This window comes from Bufo bufo, chromosome 4, assembly GCF_905171765.1.
Source record: "Bufo bufo chromosome 4, aBufBuf1.1, whole genome shotgun sequence".
NCBI classification, from domain to species: domain Eukaryota; kingdom Metazoa; phylum Chordata; class Amphibia; order Anura; family Bufonidae; genus Bufo; species Bufo bufo.
The window spans coordinates 452,420,267-452,439,056 of NC_053392.1; the positions used below are offsets into that span (position 1 = coordinate 452,420,267).

At 43.0% G+C, this 18,790-nt stretch overlaps 1 protein-coding gene across 2 annotated transcripts in view; it reads right to left on the reverse strand.

Moving 5' to 3' along the window:
- The window catches only part of NDUFAF7 (NADH:ubiquinone oxidoreductase complex assembly factor 7), a 205,408-nt gene that overhangs the window by 61,675 nt on the left and 124,943 nt on the right, over positions 1–18,790 (reverse strand). For both annotated transcript variants that reach the window (XM_040429431.1, XM_040429430.1), the window contains one exon: positions 10,870–11,013. In XM_040429431.1, the coding sequence (XP_040285365.1) occupies positions 10,870–11,013 (144 nt within the window). The remainder of the gene's footprint in view (positions 1–10,869; positions 11,014–18,790) is intronic.

Consider the following 18,790-nt stretch of genomic DNA (forward strand, 5'->3'; position numbering starts at 1 on the left):
GTCTTTACTGTGTTCCTTGGTATAACTAATGCCTTGGAAATTCTTTTGTACCCTTCTCCTGACTGATACCTTTTAACAATGAGATCCCTCTGATGCTTTGCAAGCTCTCTGTGGACCATGGCTTTTGCTGTGGGATGCGACTAAGGCCTCTTTCACACTTGCGTTGTCCGGATCCGGCATGTACTCCACTTGCCGGAATTACACTCCGGATCCGGAAAAACGCAAGTGTACTGAAAGCATTTGAAGACGGAACCGTCTTCAAAATGCTTTCAGTGTTACTATGGCACCCAGGACGCTATTAAAGTCCTGGTTGCCATAGTAGGAGCGGGGAGCGGGGGAGCGGTATACTTACAGTCCGTGCGGCTCCCGGGGCGCTCCAGAATGACGTCAGAGCGCCCCATGCACATGGATGACGTGTCCATGCGATCACATGATCCATGCGCTTGGGGCGCCCTGACGTCACTCTGGAGCGCCTGGGGAGCCGCATGGACAGTAAGTATACTGCTCCCCCGCTCCCCGCTCCACTTTACCATGGCTGCCAGGACTTTAGCGTCCCGGCAGCCATGGTAACCATTCAGAAAAAGCTAAATGTCGGCTCCGGCAATGCGCCGAAACGACGTTTAGCTTAAGGCCGGATCCGGATCAATGGCTTTCAATGGGCATTAATTCCGGATCCGGCCTTGCGGCAAGTGTTCCGGATTTTTGGCCGGAGCAAAAAGCGCAGCATGCTGCGGTATTTTCTCCGGCCAAAAAACGTTCCGTTCCGGAACTGAAGACATCCTGATGCATCCTGAACGGATTTCACTCCATTCAGAATGCATTAGGATAATCCTGATCAGGATTCTTCCGGCATAGAGCCCCGACGACGGAACTCTATGCCGGAAGACAAGAACGCAGGTGTGAAAGAGCCCTTAGAAACTTTCAGGAAAGACAAACTAGAGCAGCTGAACTTAATTTGGGGTAAATCAGCTGCACTTTAAATGATGGTAGGTGTATGCTGACTCCTATTTAACATGATTTTGAATGTGATTGCTTAATTCTGAACACAGCTACATCCCCAGTTATAAGAGGGTGTGCACACTTATGAAACCACATTATTTTTCTATTTTTTTTTTCTTCCCTCCACCTAAAAGATTTCAGTTTGTTTTTCAATTGAGTGGTACAGTTTATAGGTCACATTAAAAGGTGGAAAAAGTTCTGAAATTATTTATCTTTGTCTCATTTTTTTACAGCACAGAAACCTGACATTTTAATAGGGGTGTGTAGACTTTTTATATCCACTGTATATTTAAACAAAAACCATAAAATCCTGCAGTTATCCCACTTGCCACTAAGGGTCCTATTACCCCTGCTCGCTAGCAGAGGAGACTGCTACTATTACATTCAGCAATCTCCTCCTCAGTATGGGGAGGAGCGATCACCTATGCCATTGCTCATCCCCACACTCAATCACTGAATCACTGCTTGATTATTTATTATCTGCCGTTGACAAACGAGGATTTTTAAACCTGCTAAAAGATTCAGATTTTGCTCATTCATCGGGTAATTGGAGGCAGTATTACACTGCCAGATCATTGTTAACGAGGGTTCATACGAACTCTTGTTAGTGATAATTTGAACAATTATCTTCAGGTGTAATAGGGCCTTAAAGAGGAGCTTTCACTAGAATAGAAAATCTAAATTAAGTATACAGACATGGAGAGCGGCGCCCAGGGATCTCCCTGCACTTACTATTATACCTGGGCACCGCTCCGTTCTCCCGGTATAGGCTCCGGTATCTTCATATGTTAGGCTCCACCCAGTTGAGCCTGCCGGCGTCTCCTTCTCCCATGCTGTAGCGCTGGCCAATCGCAGCGCTCAGCTCATAGCCTGAGAGAAAAAAAAACTCTCAGGCTATGAGCCGAGCGCTGCGATTGGCCAGCGCTACAGCATAGGAGGAGACGCCGGCAGGCTCAACTGGGTGGAACCGAACATATGAAGATACCGGAGGCTATACCGGGAGAACGGAGCGGCGCCCAGGTATAATAGTAAGTGCAGGGAGATCCCTGGGCGCCGCTCTCCATGTCTGTATACTTAGTTTAGATTTTCTAGGCCGCCGGACTAAAATTACTGCATGTCAGGTTTTTTAGTCCGGCGGCTTTCGCCGTGCACCGCCGTGCTGCGCCGGAGCTCCGCCCCCGTCCCCATTATAATCAATGGGGACGGAGCGGCGGCCCGGGGGCACGGCGAAATAGCCGCAGGACGGATCCGACATGGTGAACAGCATGTCGGATCCGTCCTGCCGCAAGTGTGAAACTAGCCTAAATAAATTTAATTATTTTAATATTTCTTCATAACCAAGACCCTCCAGGCCCCTAATCAGTTTAGTCGCTCTGCTTTGTACTTTTTCCAGTTTCAAAGTATCCTTTCTATGGATTGTTGCCCAGAACTGAACTGCATATTGCAGATGAGGCCACACCAAATCTTTGTAAAGTGGTAATATTACATCCCTGCCCTGCGAGTCCATGCCTCGTTTAATGCATGAGAATATCCTAGTAGCTTTAGTAGGAGCTGATTGACATTGCATGCTGTTATTTAATAGATGATCTACAAGGACACCCGAATCCTTCTCTACAAGTGACTGCCCCAGTGTTACATCCCCTAGGACCTATGATGCACGGACATTATTACTACCCAGATGCATAACTTTACATTTATCCTCATTGAACCTGATTTGCCAAGTTGATGCCCAGTCACTCAGAGTGTCCAAGCCAGCTTGTAGTTTTTGGACATCTTCCTTAGGCTACATTCACACGTCCGCAATTCTATTCCGCATTTTGCGGAATGGAATTGCAGACCTATTCATTTTTATGGGGCCACACTATGTACTGTCTGGATCCGGAAATGCGGATCCGCACTTCCGGGTCCGCAATTCTGTTCCCGAAAAAAAATAGACCATGTCCTATTCTTGTCCGCAATGGCGGACAAGATTAGGCATTTTCTATTATAGTGCCGGCGATGTGCGGTCCGCAAAATGTGGAATGCACATTGCCGCTGTCCGTGTTTTGCGGATCTGCAAAACACATACGGATGTGTGAATGGACCCTTAGACTGCACAGTACTACATAGCTTAGTATCATCTGCAAAAATTTTAATGGTGCTATTAATTCCATTCTCAATATTATTAATAAATAAATTAAATAATAGAGGACCCAGCACTGAACCTTGGGGTACACCACTTATAACCCAGGACCATTCTGAATAGGAATAATTGACCATGACTCTCTGGACACAGTCCTTCAGTCAGTTTTCAATCCAATTACTAACTATACTTTCCAAGCCTATAGACCTTATTTTACCTATTAAATATCTATGAGTATCAAATGCATGTGCAAAATCCAGAAACACTACATTCAACATCCAACATTTTTTGCCACAACAGAAGTTAAACTAACTGGTATATAATTACCTGTGGAGGACCTAGATCCCTTTTTTAATATGGGCACCACATTTGCCTTGCACCAATCACTTGGCATTGTACCAGTCCCTAGAGAATCTTTAAAAAATGTAAACAGGAGCAGAGCAATGACTAAACTGAGCTCTTTAGGAACGCTTGGGTGTAATCCATGTGGACCCAGAGCCTTGTTCACATTTACCTTATTTAACTTAGCTTGACCATATCTACAGTTAGCCAGTTGAGTATATTACTGGATGTACTAACAGCCCTGGCACCACCGATATCATCTCCTGTCTCCTACTTTGTATATACAGAGCTAAAAAAAACATTTAGTAACTCTACCTTTTCCTTATCTTCAATGACTATCCCCCCTTAGTGACCTTCCTTGGTTTTTTAGCATTTATACATTTTAATAATTTTTGGGGATTTGTTTTGCTTTCTTTTGCCACCTGCTGTTCTTTTTGTATTATTGTAGATTTTATCTCCCTTTTTACAAATTTAATTAAACCCTTTGTAAACTTCAAAGGCTACAGCTGATTTTTAAATGCCTTTTTGTCATGTATTGCTCTTTTTACAGCAGCTATAAGCCATGGGGGGTTTAATTTTAGCTATTTATACTTGTTACCTCCAAGAATAAATTTTGCAGTGTAATTACTAAATGTAGCTTCAAAGCTCTACCATTTATCCTCTATATTATTATGTGACAGTATCTGCTCCCAGTCTATGCCCGGAAATGCTGCCCTCAGCCCTTGGGAATTGCCCTTTGTAAAAGTCAGTGTTTTTGCTCTCCCTGCCTGAGTTTGCTTTGTTCAGGGAGAATATAATTATATTGCGATCACTATTACCTAGTGTTTCTCCACCAGTAACATTTCCAACAAGCTCTGCATCATTAGAATTTATGAGACCCAACAGAGCATCAACCTTAGTGCGATCTTCTACAAACCAACCCATAAAGTGGTCCTGTAGCAAATTGAAGAAACTTCTCCCCTTAGCAGTTGAGACAGAACCATGACCCCAGTCAATCCGGGAAGTCAAAATCTCCCATTATGACGAATGTACCAGCCTGAGCAGCCCGCCCTATTTGATTATACAGTTGAACGTCTATGGCTACTTTCACACTGGCGTTTTGGCTTTCCGTTTTTGAGATCCGTCATGGGCTCTCACAAGCGGTCCAAAATGGATCAGTTTAGCCCTAATGCATTCTGAATGGAAAAGTATCTGCTCAGAATGCATCAGTTTGCCTCCGTTCCGTCTCCATTCTGCTTTGGAGTCCAAACACCAAAACGCTGCTTGCAGCGTTTTGGTGTCCGTCTGATGAAACTGAGCCAAACGGATCCGTTCTGACCCACAATGAAAGGTCTGCACCAAACGCGAGTGTGAAAGTAGCCTATCTCCTCTGTGATAATGGGTCTATCTCCCTTTGTAATTCCAACCATAAAGTTTCAACAACCTCATTCACAATTGCCTCTTTCACAATCGCCTTCATATCACATAAAGGCACATGCCACCTTTTTTTCTATAGGCCATTTAACCCCTTAAACCCCGGGCCTGTTTTCACCTTCTTGCCCAGGCCATTTTTTGCAAATCTAACGTGTCACTTTATGTGGTAATAACTTTAAAGAGGACCTTTCACTACTGTACAAACTAAAAACTAACTATATCAGTGGGCAGAGCGGCGCCCAGGGGTCCCCCTGCACTTACTAGTATGTCTGGGCGCCGCTCCGTTCGCCCGGTATAGGCTCCGGTGTCTGCGCTCCCTCTGACTGATTTTTTGTATGAGGCGTGTCCCTTGCTGCAGCGCTGGCCAATCGCAGCAAGGGACACGCCTCATACAAAAAATCAGTCAGAGGGAGCGCAGACACCGGAGCCTATACCGGGCGAACGGAGCGGCGCCCAGACATACTAGTAAGTGTGCAGGGGGACCCCTGGGCGCCGCTCTGCCCACTGATATAGTTAGTTTTTAGTTTGTACAGTAGTGAAAGGTCCTCTTTAAAACGCTTTTACTTATACAGGCCATTCTGAGATTGTTTTCTCGTCACATATCGTACTTTATGACAGTGGTAAAAATGAGTAAAATAAAAATCATTTTTATTTATAAAAAAAAAGTACCAAAATGCAAATTTCTTTACTTTTATAATATAATACCTCCAAAAATAGTAATTACTTTACATTCCCCATATGTCTACTTCATGTTTGGATCATTTTGAAAATGACATTTTATTTTTTGGGGACGTTAGAAAGCTTAGAAGTTTGGAAGCAAATCTTGAAATTTTTCCACTTTTTAAGGACTAGTTCAGGTCTCAAGTCACTTTGTGAGGCTTACATAAGATAAACCACCCAAAATTACCCCATTTTAGAAACTACACCCTTCAAGGTATACACAACTGATTTTACAAACTTTGTTAACCCTTTAGGAGTTCCACAAGAATTAATGGAAAATGTCGATGAAATATCAGAATTTAACTTTTTTGGCAGATTTTACATTTTAATAAAAAAAATTCCAGTAGCAAAGCAAGGGTTAACAGCCAAATAAAACTCAATATTTATTACCCTGATTCTGCGGTTTACAGAAACACCCCACGTGTGATTGTAAACTGCTGTACGGGCACACGGCAGGGCGCAGTAGGAAAGGAACCCATATGGTTTTTGGCAGGCAGCTTTAGCTGAACTGGTTTTTAGATGCCATATCCCATTTGAAGCCCCCCTGATGCACCCCTACAGTAGAAACTCAAAAGGTGACCACATTTTGGAAACTACGGGATAAGGTGCCAGTTTTATTGGTACTATTTTGAGGTACATATGATTTTTAATTGCTCTATATTGCTCTCGTTTTTTTGTGAGGCAAGGTAACCAAAAAATTTATGTTTTGACACAAATTTTATTTTTTATTTTTACAGCGTTTACCTGAGGGATTAGGTCATGTGACTTTTTTTTATAAAGCAGATCGTTACAGACGTGGCAATAACTAATAGGTCTACTTTTCTCATTTATTTAAGTTTTACACAATAATAGCATTTTTGAAACCGAAATAATGATATTTTAGTGTATCCATAGTCTGAGAGCCATAGATTTTTAATTTTTTGACCGATTCTCCTAGGTAGGGTCTAATTTTTTTGCGGGATGAGGTGACGGTCTGATAAGTACTATTTTTGGGGGTCATACGCCATTTTGATCCCTTACTGTTGCAATTTTTGTTATGTAATGTGACAAAAATGGCATTTTTTTTAACAGTTTTTTTTTTTCTTACTGTGTTCACCTGAGGAGTTAGGTCATGTGATATTTTTATAGAGCTGGTTGTTACGGAAGTGGCGATACCTAATATGTATACTTTTTTTTTTTACTTTAGCACAATAATAGCAGTTTTGAAGCAAAAAATAATCATATTTTAGTGTCTCCATTATCTGAGAGTGATAGCTTTTTTATTTTTTTACCAATTCTCTTAGGGTCTAATTTTTTGCGGGATGAGGTGACGGTCTGATTGGTACTATTTTGGGGGGCATATGCCTTTTTGATCACTTGCTGTTTTTTACACTTTTTTTTATTTATTTTTTACGGTGTTCATCTGAGTGGTCATGTAATATTTTTAAAGAGCTGGTTGTTACGGACGTGGCGATACCTAATATGTATATATTTTTTTATGTATTTCACTTTAGCACAATAATAGCAGTTTTGAAACAAAAAAATTATGTTTTAGTGTCTCCATGTTCTGAGAGCTACAGTTTATTTTTATTTTTTGGGCGATTGTCTTAGATAGGGGCTCATTTTTTGCGGGATGAGGCGACGGTTTTATTGATACCATTTTGTGGGACATACTCCTTTTTGATCGCTTAGTGTTGCACTTTTTGTGATGTTAGGTGACAAAAATGGCTTTTTTTTAACACCGTTTTAATATTTATTTTTTTATTGTATTTATCGGACACGGTGGATCATGTGATATATTTATAGAGCCGGTCATTACGGATGCGGCGATACCTAATATGTGTGTTTTTTTTCTTCTTCAGTTTTTTATTATAAAATAAGGGGAAAGGCGCGTTTTGTTTTCTTTTTTACTTTATTAATTTTATTACTTTATTAACTTTATTTATGATCCCCTCTGCAACGCATTACAATACATCTGTATTGTATTGCATTGCCTGTTATCATACACTAACAGGTGTATGGCTCTCCTCAGCATCCATAGAAGGCAGTTCCCGCTGCCGTGCAAGGCATTGGGCAGCCTCTGCACGTCATTGGGCTGCCTTGTGATGCATCGGGTCCCTGCAACAGCAGTGCGTGGACTTGATGCAATCACTTACCCGACACAAATCCCTTCTATGTCGCTGCATAGAAGGGGTTAATCCACAGCGATGCCAGCGGATACAGCAGGGGCACAGCTACCACGGACTGCCTCCGATGCCCGCATGATCACTATGACGTACTATTATGTCAAATTGCGGGAACGCAGTGGTTCCCATGACGTAGTAGTACATCATAGGTCGGGAAGGGGTTAAAGGACCTTCCATCTCCCCTTGACTTTGTCATTGGTACCAGTATAGACCATGACTGCAGGGTCTTTCCCAGCCCCACCCAGCAATCTTTCTACCCGATCCGCAATATGCCGAACCTGAGCACCCGGAAGACAACACACTGTTTGGCATTTACGGTCTCAAGACAGATGACCCTGTGTGTCTGCCTAATAATAGAATCTCCTATCACTAGCATGTGCCTGACCTTTGCTGCACTCCTTTTCCCATCCTTCCTACAGCAGTCATCCTCCTGGTTGCTAGGAGAAATGTTCTGCTGCAGTATTGCTGGTCATGGGCTTGCAATGCTTTTGTGTGTTGCAAGCTGCACATTTAGATCCAAGATCTGGGCTTCCAAATATGCAACATGCTTGCATCTAGTGCAAATATATTTACCCTCAAATGGCTCTTCAAGGCATGCATACATTGCAAAAGACACACTGAGCACGTTTAAATGGGGATGAACTGTAAAAAAAAAAACAACTACAGTAAATATGAATTTAGATTTAGAACCCTGACTAGAATCAAGAAAACAATGCACAAGGAAGATATATCAAACCTTACTTTCTTGCAATCTGGTTCTTTATCTCTTACTTAGGCCTCATGCACACGACCGTATTTTTTTGCGGTCCGCAAAAACGGGTTCCGTTTTTCAGTGACCGTTTTTTCGTCCGTGGGTCTTCCTTGATTTTTGGAGGATCCACGGACATGAAAAAAAAGTCGTTTTGGTGTCCGCCTGGCCGTGCGGAGCCAAACGGATCCGTCCTGAATTACAATGCAAGTCAATGGGGACGGATCCGTTTGACGTTGACACAATATGGTGCAATTTCAAATGGATCCGTCCCCCATTGACTTTCAATGTAAAGTCAGGAGTCCCTTTTATACCATCGGATCGGAGTTTTCTCCAATCCGATGGTATATTTTAACTTGAAGCGTCCCCATCACCATGGGAACGCCTCTATGTTAGAATATACTGTCGGATATGAGTTAGATCGTGAAACTCAAATCCGACAGTATATTCTAACACAGAGGCGTTCCCATGGTGATGGGGACGCTTCAGGTTAGAATATACTAAAAGAACTGTGTACATGACTGCCCCCTGCTGCCTGGCAGGTGCTGCCAGGCAGCAGGGGGCAGACCCCCCCCCTGTTTTTAACTCATTGGTGGCCAGTGCGGCCGGCCCCCCCTCCCCCCTGTAGTTAACTCTTTGTTGTCCAGTGCGGCCAACCCCCCTCCCTCCCCTGTAGTTAACTCTTTGTTGTCCAGTGCGGCCGGCCCCCCTCCCTCCCCTGTAGTTAACTCATTGGTGGCCAGTGGGCCCCCCCTCCCTCCCCTGTAGTTAACTCTTTGTTGTCCAGTGCGGCTGGCCCCCCCTCCCTCCCCTGTAGTTAACTCGTTGGTGGCCAGTGGGCCCTCCCCCCTCCCTCCTAATTAAAATCTCCCCCCCCCCCCCCCCATCATTGGTGGCAGCGGAGAGTACCGATCGGAGTCCCAGTTTAATCGCTGGGGCTCCGATCGGTAACCATGGCAACCAGGACGCTACTGCAGTCCCGGTTGCCATGGTTATTTAGCAATTTGTAGAAGCATTATACTTACCTGCGAGCTGCGATGTCTGTGTACGGCCGGGAGCTCCTCCTACTGGTAAGTGACAGGTCTGTGCGGCGCACAGTAGTAGGGAGGGGGGGCCGGCCGCACTTGACAACAAAGAGTTAACTACAGGGGAGGGAGGGGGGCCCACTGGCCACCAACGAGTTAACTACAGAGGAGGGAGGGGGGGCTGGCCGCACTGGACAACAAAGAGTTAACTACAGGGGAGGGAGGGGGGCCCACTGGCCACCAACGAGTTAACTACAGAGGAGGGAGGGGGGGCTGGCCGCACTGAACAACAAAGAGTTAACTACAGGGGAGGGAGGGGGGCCCACTGGCCACCAACGAGTTAACTACAGAGGTGGGAGGGGGGGCCGGCCGCACTGGACAACAAAGAGTCAACTACAGGGGAGGGAGGGGGGGGGCCGGCTGCACTGGCCACCAATGTGTTAACTACGGTGGGGGGCTGCCCCCTGCTGCCTGGCAGTCATGTACACAGTTCTTTTAGTATATTCTAACCTGAAGCGTCCCCATCACCATGGGAACGCCTCTGTGTTAGAATATACTGTTAGAATATACTGTCGGATCTGAGTTTTCACGGAGTGAAAACTCAGCTTTGAAAAAGCTTTTATGCAGACGAATCTTCGGATCCGTCTGTATGAAAGTAACCTACGGCCACGGATCACGGACGCCAATCTTGTGTGCATCCGTGTTTTTTCACGGACCCATTGACTTGAATGGGTCCGTGAACCGTTGTCCGTCAAAAAAATAGGACAGGTCATATTTTTTTGACGGACAGGATACACGGATCACGGTCTCGGCTGCAAAACGGTGCATTTTCCGATTTTTCCACGGACCCATTGAAAGTCAATGGGTCCGCGAAAAAAAACGGAAAACGGCACATTGGGCCACGGATGCACACAACGGTCATGTGCATGAGGCCTTAGTGAACCAAGCCCAGTTAGAGCCAAGAGAGAGAAAGAGAGTTATACATTGAATAATAAAACAGTATGTTGTATGCTCTATCAACAGATACCGGCAGCCAGAATTTTATGTTTTATGTGAACGTATATGCAGGATTCCATGCTTTAAAAAAATCATTTGGCTCTTTTTTTTAATTTATTTTTTTACTAATTTAGGTGCCAATTTACATTTTATTGTACCTCACTCTGGAAAACAAGCCTGTCATGTCTGAATGCAGGCAACAAAGCATTTTTCCTTATTATTGTCTTTAGGGCTTAAGAAATCATGCATTAGAGGTAAATGTAAAGGCAGTGGCGGCATTAAATGTCAATCTGTGTAAATGCACCCATCACCACCTCATACACAAAATTTGTAACTTACCCTGAATGTGTCTGTCTTGTCTCCTGAATGTCCATAATCTGCTATCAGAGCGGCTCCTCCAAAATTATTTATTTGACTAGCAAGTTTTTGAATAATAACTGCAGAATTAGGAGATATCTCTATATGATCCCGCTTTTCATCTGCCTAAAATAAATATTTCATGGCAAAAATAAGTACCTGGAGGTTTTAAAAGAATAAAGGTAGCCCAGTTTATCCAATTACTACTGTACAGATACATGAAAATACAAAGCAGCACAATATACATAGCAAAAAAAAAAAAAAAAAAGACAAGTCCAGCATCTAGCGGTCTAAACTTCAAAATGTGGCTTTTGTTAAATCTAGGAGGAGTTGTCTCACTTCAGCAAATATCATTTATCATGTAGAGAAGGTTAATACAAGGCCCTTACTAATGTATTGTGATTATCCATATTGCTTCCTATGCTGGCTGAATTAATTTTTCCATCATGTTATACACTGCTCGTTTCCATGGTTATGACCACCCTGCAATCCAGCAGCAGTGGTCGTGCTTGCACACTAGATGAAAAAGTGACAGCCTTTTTGGTGGCCAGGACCGTGGGAGCACACACAGGCAGGTGCTTTTTCCCATAGTGTGCAAGCATAACCACCACTGATGGATTGCAGGGTGGTCGTAACCATGGAAACGAGCAGTGTATAATGTGATGGAAAAATGAATCCAGCAAAGCAAAGGAGACAATATGGACAATCACAATACATTAGTAAGTGCCTTGTGTTAACTTTGTCTACATGATAAATGCAATTTGCTGAAGTAAGAGAACCCCTTTAAATCTATTCTATTATCCAGACAGTTTCAGGCTGAGCAAAACCCATTGTCACTGCACCAGTCACAAAATCGTAGAACCTAAATTGGATGCCTATAAAGTTGGAAGCTGTTGTCATTGACTTTCATTGTAAAATAAAAATTAAAAAAAATTAAAAAATAAGTTTCATTTTACAAAGACAAAAATGTATAAGCTTCTGACTGTGTGGGTTGACTCATGGAACAATCACTAGTACAGTAACACGCTTCCACTCCATTCATTCTCTATGGGATTTGTGGAAATAACTGAGAATAAATGGAGCGACAGCACACATGCGTGACACCTGCACCATTCATTAAGGGAAATCCAGACACCCGTTCTTGTGACAAGTGACAGTCTCAGTGGGTAGACATCTACACCAAAGATGCTTATCCTTTTTATCATATCTTAGAAACGCTTAGAGGGCTCTTTCACACAGCAGCATTTTGAATAAGTATAAGTAAATAAAAAAAATAAGGAGTAAAACACATGGAGGAGGAGCAAATCTTTCCATATTTTTTTTTTATATATGTAGGTCCCACCAGTGGTTTGGGCTTAAATGCAATTTTTCACCAGATACATCATTATGAATCCAATTCAAATGCGAGAAGTACACTTATTAGTACTCTGTATTAGTACTTGGTCCTATTTCATTATGTGACCCCATTGTGTAGAAATCAGCATTTTTATTTTATGCTAATTAGCCCTTGGGTGCAACGTAGTCAGTGCCGTTGCACCATGCTGCCTCTGTCGCTCTGCCCCTTTCCATTTTCTTACATGCCTCCATCACTTTGACTGACAGAGTTAGGTAGATGTACTCTGGAGTCTAGACTTCGTCCCAGAAAGTTTGAACTTTAAAGGGAGTGAGTCAGGATTTTTCTGTATCCGTATCAGGATGATCCATCCTGACTTTTCAGGATAAGGGACACTTTTTCTACCGCCTTTACATAATCTAGATGAGATCTGGCCACAATCAGTAAATCTTTCAAATATGGAATAAAATTATATCACTTTCTCTTATAAGCATCTGATACTACTTTTGTAAATACTCTTGGTGCCATAGATAGGCCAAATGGTAGTGCTTGAAACTGGAGGTGATTAAGAACCTCTTTTAATTTGACTGCCATCCTCAAGTATTTTTGATGAGGAGGATGAATAGGAATATGATAATAAGTAGCCCTGAGGTCTATTATTAAGGTCTACCTGAACCCTGGTCCCATTGCTGACCTATCTTTTTATTAGTTGAAGATGCTGACTATCCAAAGAGAATCCTTTTTTACTGCAACTTGATGAATTCCAGTTGCCTTCTCTATCCCTATACCTCCTATCTGATCTGTTGTAGGGATGAAAGGAACACTTAGACCTGGGAAAAGATGAAAAGTAAAAACCTGGCACTAGGATTTTCTTTTTCTAGTCCGCTACCTTTTATAATAAATCTTCTAAGGACTGACCAAAAAGAAATGATCCCTTACAAGGGATCCCACACAACTTTCAAAGGAAGATCCCCTCCCAATAATTTTTTGCCATAAAGCCCGGTGAGTAATTTAGAAGCCTGAACTGTCAACCTAACTGGATCCTCTGAAACATCAGCTTTCTGCAATGTCAGAAGGGAAGCTAAAAATGTTTCTCTCGGGCACCTATCCCTCAACTGCTCTTCTAACTGGTCTAACCATATATAAAACATAACTTTTAGTCAAATATTATTAAAATAAAATCCCATTAAACATAAATACACATAACAATCATCACATATGGATGATAAGTACACTATGTATGATAGGAGGGTCAGTATTTTATAAATTTTTTGAGGGTTATTTGCCACAGCTGTGACTACTCACGATTTCGTAGTTAATCAGATAATAGTTGAGACAAAGCATTATCCAGATATAATATCAAGTTCTGTGTGACATCATTTAAAGTTGTCTGCCTCCGATCACAGAGAAAGATGTCTTCTAATTCTGGATAATGTAACCCTTATATAGCTCTGGGGAAGGGGGGGGGGTTGTTTTTGTGAATCTTACCCTGTAATACTAACATTCCCTGCCTACAAGCAGAGTAATCGCCCAAAAGGGGTGGCACCACTTATTGGTGGCTGACCCTCAAGATAACTGTTCCTTCCTACATTAGTATCCCATCATCCATATGTAGTCTTCCCTGCCCGACGTGTTTCCCCTATTTCAGGTCTATAGGTTCCTCAGGGGATCAGATAATAGTAGGTACAATGGCCCTGATGATATGCCAATTAATATTAGCCATAGGTGATTACTCTGCTTGTAGGCAGAGAATGTTAGTATTACAGGGTGTGACAGAGTGTCTGGAGAAGTAGTGGACGGGGTCTATGTATGCCCAAGATTCCTCACTTCTGTCATTTAAAAGCAAACAGGGAAATGTTCAGGAGAGGTCTCTGCAATGCAGGTCTGCATAAAACCTGTTTTTAGGGCCTGTGTTGCTGGAGTGGGGAGAGAAGGATGGGCCCCACTCCATCCGGACAGTCCGGGTTTTGGGCTGTCAGGTAATTACTCCTCAGGTGTGCTAGCCTGATATAAGGCTGAGAATGCAGACACAGCCCTCAGCCTGGGAACAGGTTACCTGCATGGAGCCTGTGAGAGCACTTCAAGAGGTACGGACTTTGCTATTTTGTTTGGGTGCTTGGTATTAGGCCGGCACTTGGTCAGGGAGGTTTCATGCTGTATAGTTAGAGCCGGACAGGCTTAGGATTTTTGTTTGTTATATTTTATGTTCTGTACCTCAACTTGACAATAAAACTGGCTGAGGTCAGTTAAACGAAGTTCCTGCCGTGTGGACTGTAACTGCTTCGGTGTGCCTACTAAACTGTGTCTGTCTACCCAGGAGACGACAGCCCCGCTACCTAATCCCTTACAAGGGCAAGAATCCCAAAAGCAAACCCATGTGCGCCGCCCCAGAGCTATATCAGGTGAACATTATCCAAAATTAGAAGACATCTTTCTCTGTGATCGGAGGCAGCCTACTCCAATTGATGACATCACACAGAACTTGATATTTTATCTGGATAATGCTTTGGCTCAACTAACATACTACTTATTATCATCCATATGTGATGATTGGTATGTGTATTTATGTTTAATGGGATTTTATTTTAATAATATTTGATTAAAAGTTATGTTTTAAGTAGGTTTAGTCCAGTGAACCCCCAATATTTCACTTACAATGCTATCTAGTTTATTTTCAGTGATTTCTTTGGTCTAACCATATACTAATAGATCTGTCAGTTACTGTTGCACAATACTGAGAAGGATAGGGGATGTTTAAGGATTCCCATGTCTTTAATAGGAAGAGAAATATTCCTAGATGGCTACATCTAATTTTAGGGGCCTTAATTAAAAAAACACAACTTCTTCAAAACGTTACTTCCATTTAATGCCCCTAGGAATAAAGAAAGTTTTACCCAATTTCTTCTGTGAACAAGAGAAAGTAGAGTATTATGGACAGGAAAACACCTAAGGCGTCATTCTTACAGTCTCTCGAACACTACATCCTGTAGTAATTCAGGATCCTTTACCTCCTCATTATTCACTAAAATGTGTTTTGAGGGGTTAAAAAATAAAAATATTTTTACTCACCTCATCCTCTTGTTCGCGCAGCCGACATAGTCTTCTTTCAGGACCTGCATAAGGACCTTTGATGACATAATCGCGCTGGTAAAGTCAGCGCAGGTCCTGCTGAATGAAGATAGAAGATCCTTCTATCTTCATTCAGCAGACCTGCGCTGACGTCACAGCACTCACCACGTGGTAAGCACAATTACAACATCAAAGGTCCTTTTGCAGGTCCTGAAAGATGAAGAAAGAAGACTATGCCGGCTGCGCGAACAAGAGGATGAGGTGAGTTCATTTATTTTTTAACCCCTCAAGCCACATTTTAGTAAGCATTCTGTATTAAGAATGCGATTATTTTCCTTTATAACCTTGTTATAAGGGAAAATAATACAGTAAATTGACTTATCAATTTACTAACATCATCTCCTAGCAATCATGCGTGAAAATCGCATTGCATCCGCACATCCGCGATTTTCACACATTCCCATTCATTTCTATGGGGCCTGCGTTGCGTGAAAAACACAGAATATAGAACATGCTGTGATTTTCACGCAATGCACAAGTGATGTGTGAAAATCACCACTCATCTGAACAGTCCCATTGAAGTGAATGGGACCGGATTCAGTGCAGGTGAAATGGGCCTAAGGCATATTAGTTAGGGATCGACCGATTATCGGTTTTACCGATATTATCGGCCGATATTCAGGATTTTGAACGTTATTGGCATCTATTTTGCCGATATACCGATAACGTATTGGGAACACAGAATGATGATTCATACTGGGGGGCTTGGGGGGGCGCACTGCGCCACCAATGAAGATAAGTCTTTCATTAATTCATATACAGGAGGCGGGAGCTGGCTGCAGAATCACATAGCCGGCTCCCGACCTCTATGAGCGGTAGCTGCGATCTGCAGTAGTTAACCCCTTAGGTACTGCGGATCGCAGCTACCACTCATAGAGGTCGGGAGCCGGCTATGTGATTCTGCAGCCAGCTCCCGCCTCCTGTATATGAATTAATGAAAGACTTATCTTCATTGGTGGCGCAGTGCGCCCCCCCAGTATGAATCATTGGTGGCGCAGTGCGCCCCCCACCCCATCCCAGTATTAAAAATGTTGGTGGCGCAGTGCGCCCCCCCCCCCCCCAGTATTAATCATTGGTGGCAGTGGCCACAGGATCCCCTCTCTCCTGCTCCTCCGATTGGAGCCCCAGCAGTGTAAGCCTGGGGCTCCGATCGGTTACCATGGCAGTCAGGACGCTACTGAAGCCATGGCTGCCATGTTCAGCTCCATGCTGCTGTGTGCACAAAGCACAGAGCAGCAGGGACAGTGTGAGATCCTATTCACCCTGATAGATCTCTATCAGGGTGAATAGAACAAGGGTTCTAGTCCCTAAGGGGCTAAAAGTTAGTAAAAAAAAAAAAAATATATAAATGAAAAAGAAAGATTTACAAAAAAAAATAAAAAAATACACGTTAACAATAAACATTAATTTTCAGCAGATTTGTGTAGGAAATTTTTTTTTTTTATGAAAGTTCCCAGAATATCGGTATAAATTGTCGGCTATCGGCCTGAAAATTCACAAATTATCGGTATCGGCCCTAAAAAATCAATATTGGTCGATCCCTAATATTGGTACACCATAGACTTTTTCCAGGGTGCAGGTGCCCATAGAGAGAGCTTTGAGTGTCGCCTCTGGCACCTGTGCCATATGTTCGCCACCACTGGCTTAGGACATATGATGCATATAGATTATTGATACCCAGATGCATAACAGTACAATATCCACATTGACTCTCAATTGCCCAGAGTGTCCAAGTAAAAATGGAGTTCATGGACATCTTCCATAGACTCTACAGTGCTATATAAGGGCTATATAACTTGTCATCTTCAAAAGTAGAAACATTGCTATTAATAAAATCCTCTTTATCATTAATAACTGAGTTAAATAATGGTGGACCCATGACTGAACATTACGTTACACAATTTAGCCACTTTCCTATCCAATTACAAACTTACTTTCTAATCTTATAGACCTTATTTTACCCATCAAGCGTCTATAAGGAACAGTATCAAATGGCTTTGCAAAGTGCAAGAACACTATATCCACAACCGCTCCTCTCTCCAGGCTTCTACTCGCTTCATAAAAAAAAAAAATGGGGGGGGGGGGGCAACCTCAGGGGCGCCAAGGAGGGGAAAGGAAGGGGGGGACCCGTGCCCACCCAATGCACCCACACCGACACCCCTGAAAAATGACTCGGCTCAAGCTCCGGAGCACAACATCAGAAAAACAAAGAAAAATGGAGCTCAAAATGCCAAATGATCAATATAATAAATATTTTCAGACCAGGAGTGGACCAACCAGGATGGCGCTACCCCAACGCGCGTTTCGGCGTGCCCCCTGACGAAGGCACGCCGAAACGCGCGTTGGGGTAGCGCCATCCTGGTTGGTCCACTCCTGGTTTGAATTTTGGTGAGTCACATCTGCTATTCCATCTCCCGGTTTCCTTCCATTTGGATGTACATTTATTGTCAGGGTTTTCCTGCTGGCCGGGTGTATATGTCCATGTTAGCGTGGGCCCTGCAGTTATTTCTGACTCGCCTTTTTCATCCATACTGATTGTCATCTGCGGGTAATTTATTTTCTTACTATACATTTATCCCGCCGATTTTACACATTAACAACTCATGACCGGAGTGCCCCTCCCAGGGTGGCGCCGTTCTTCCCTCCCCCTACTCCTTTTTTGTTCCCTGCCTTACTGCATCTTTTGTATGTAACTTTGATGTTTTGTTATGTCACAATAAAATATTTATTATATTGATCATTTGGCATTTTGAGCTCGCTTCATAAAAAGGCTATCACTTTTGATATTATTATTATTCAGTCACATATTCCTGTATATAAGCCCATAAGAGCCCTTCAAACATTTTCCCACAATAGAAGTTAAAGGGGCTATCCAAGACTAAAATATGTCCCCCACATGCCCGGGCCCCACATACTGAATATACTTACCCGGCTCACCGTGTCGCTCCTGGTCCCTGCGCCACTGCTGCCGCATCTCCCCGTGTGCGGATGAAAACATCCGGTGTCGGGGGAAGCAGCCAATGGCAAGTGGACACAAGGACGAGCCTCCATGGCGTCACCCATGATGCTAGGCACGAGGAGAAGCTGCAGCGGCGGTGAGTATATTCAGTGTGAGGGGCCCAGGCATATGGGGGACATTTTTTTGTCTTGCATACCCTCTTTAAGCTTACTGGTCTATACCCAGGGAAGACCTACAGCCCTTTTTGAAAACGAGTACCACAGTACCACTCACTAAATAATGTCTAAAAAATTATGAACAGAGACCCAGCAGAAAATGAGTTCTTTAACCCCTTCAAGACTGAGCCAGTATTCACCTTCCTGCCCAGGCCTATTTTTGCAAACCTGACATGCATCAATTTACGTGGTAATAACTTTGGAATGCTTTTACTTATCTAACCAATTCTGAGATTGTTTCTTGTTTGATGTCATACTTCATGTATG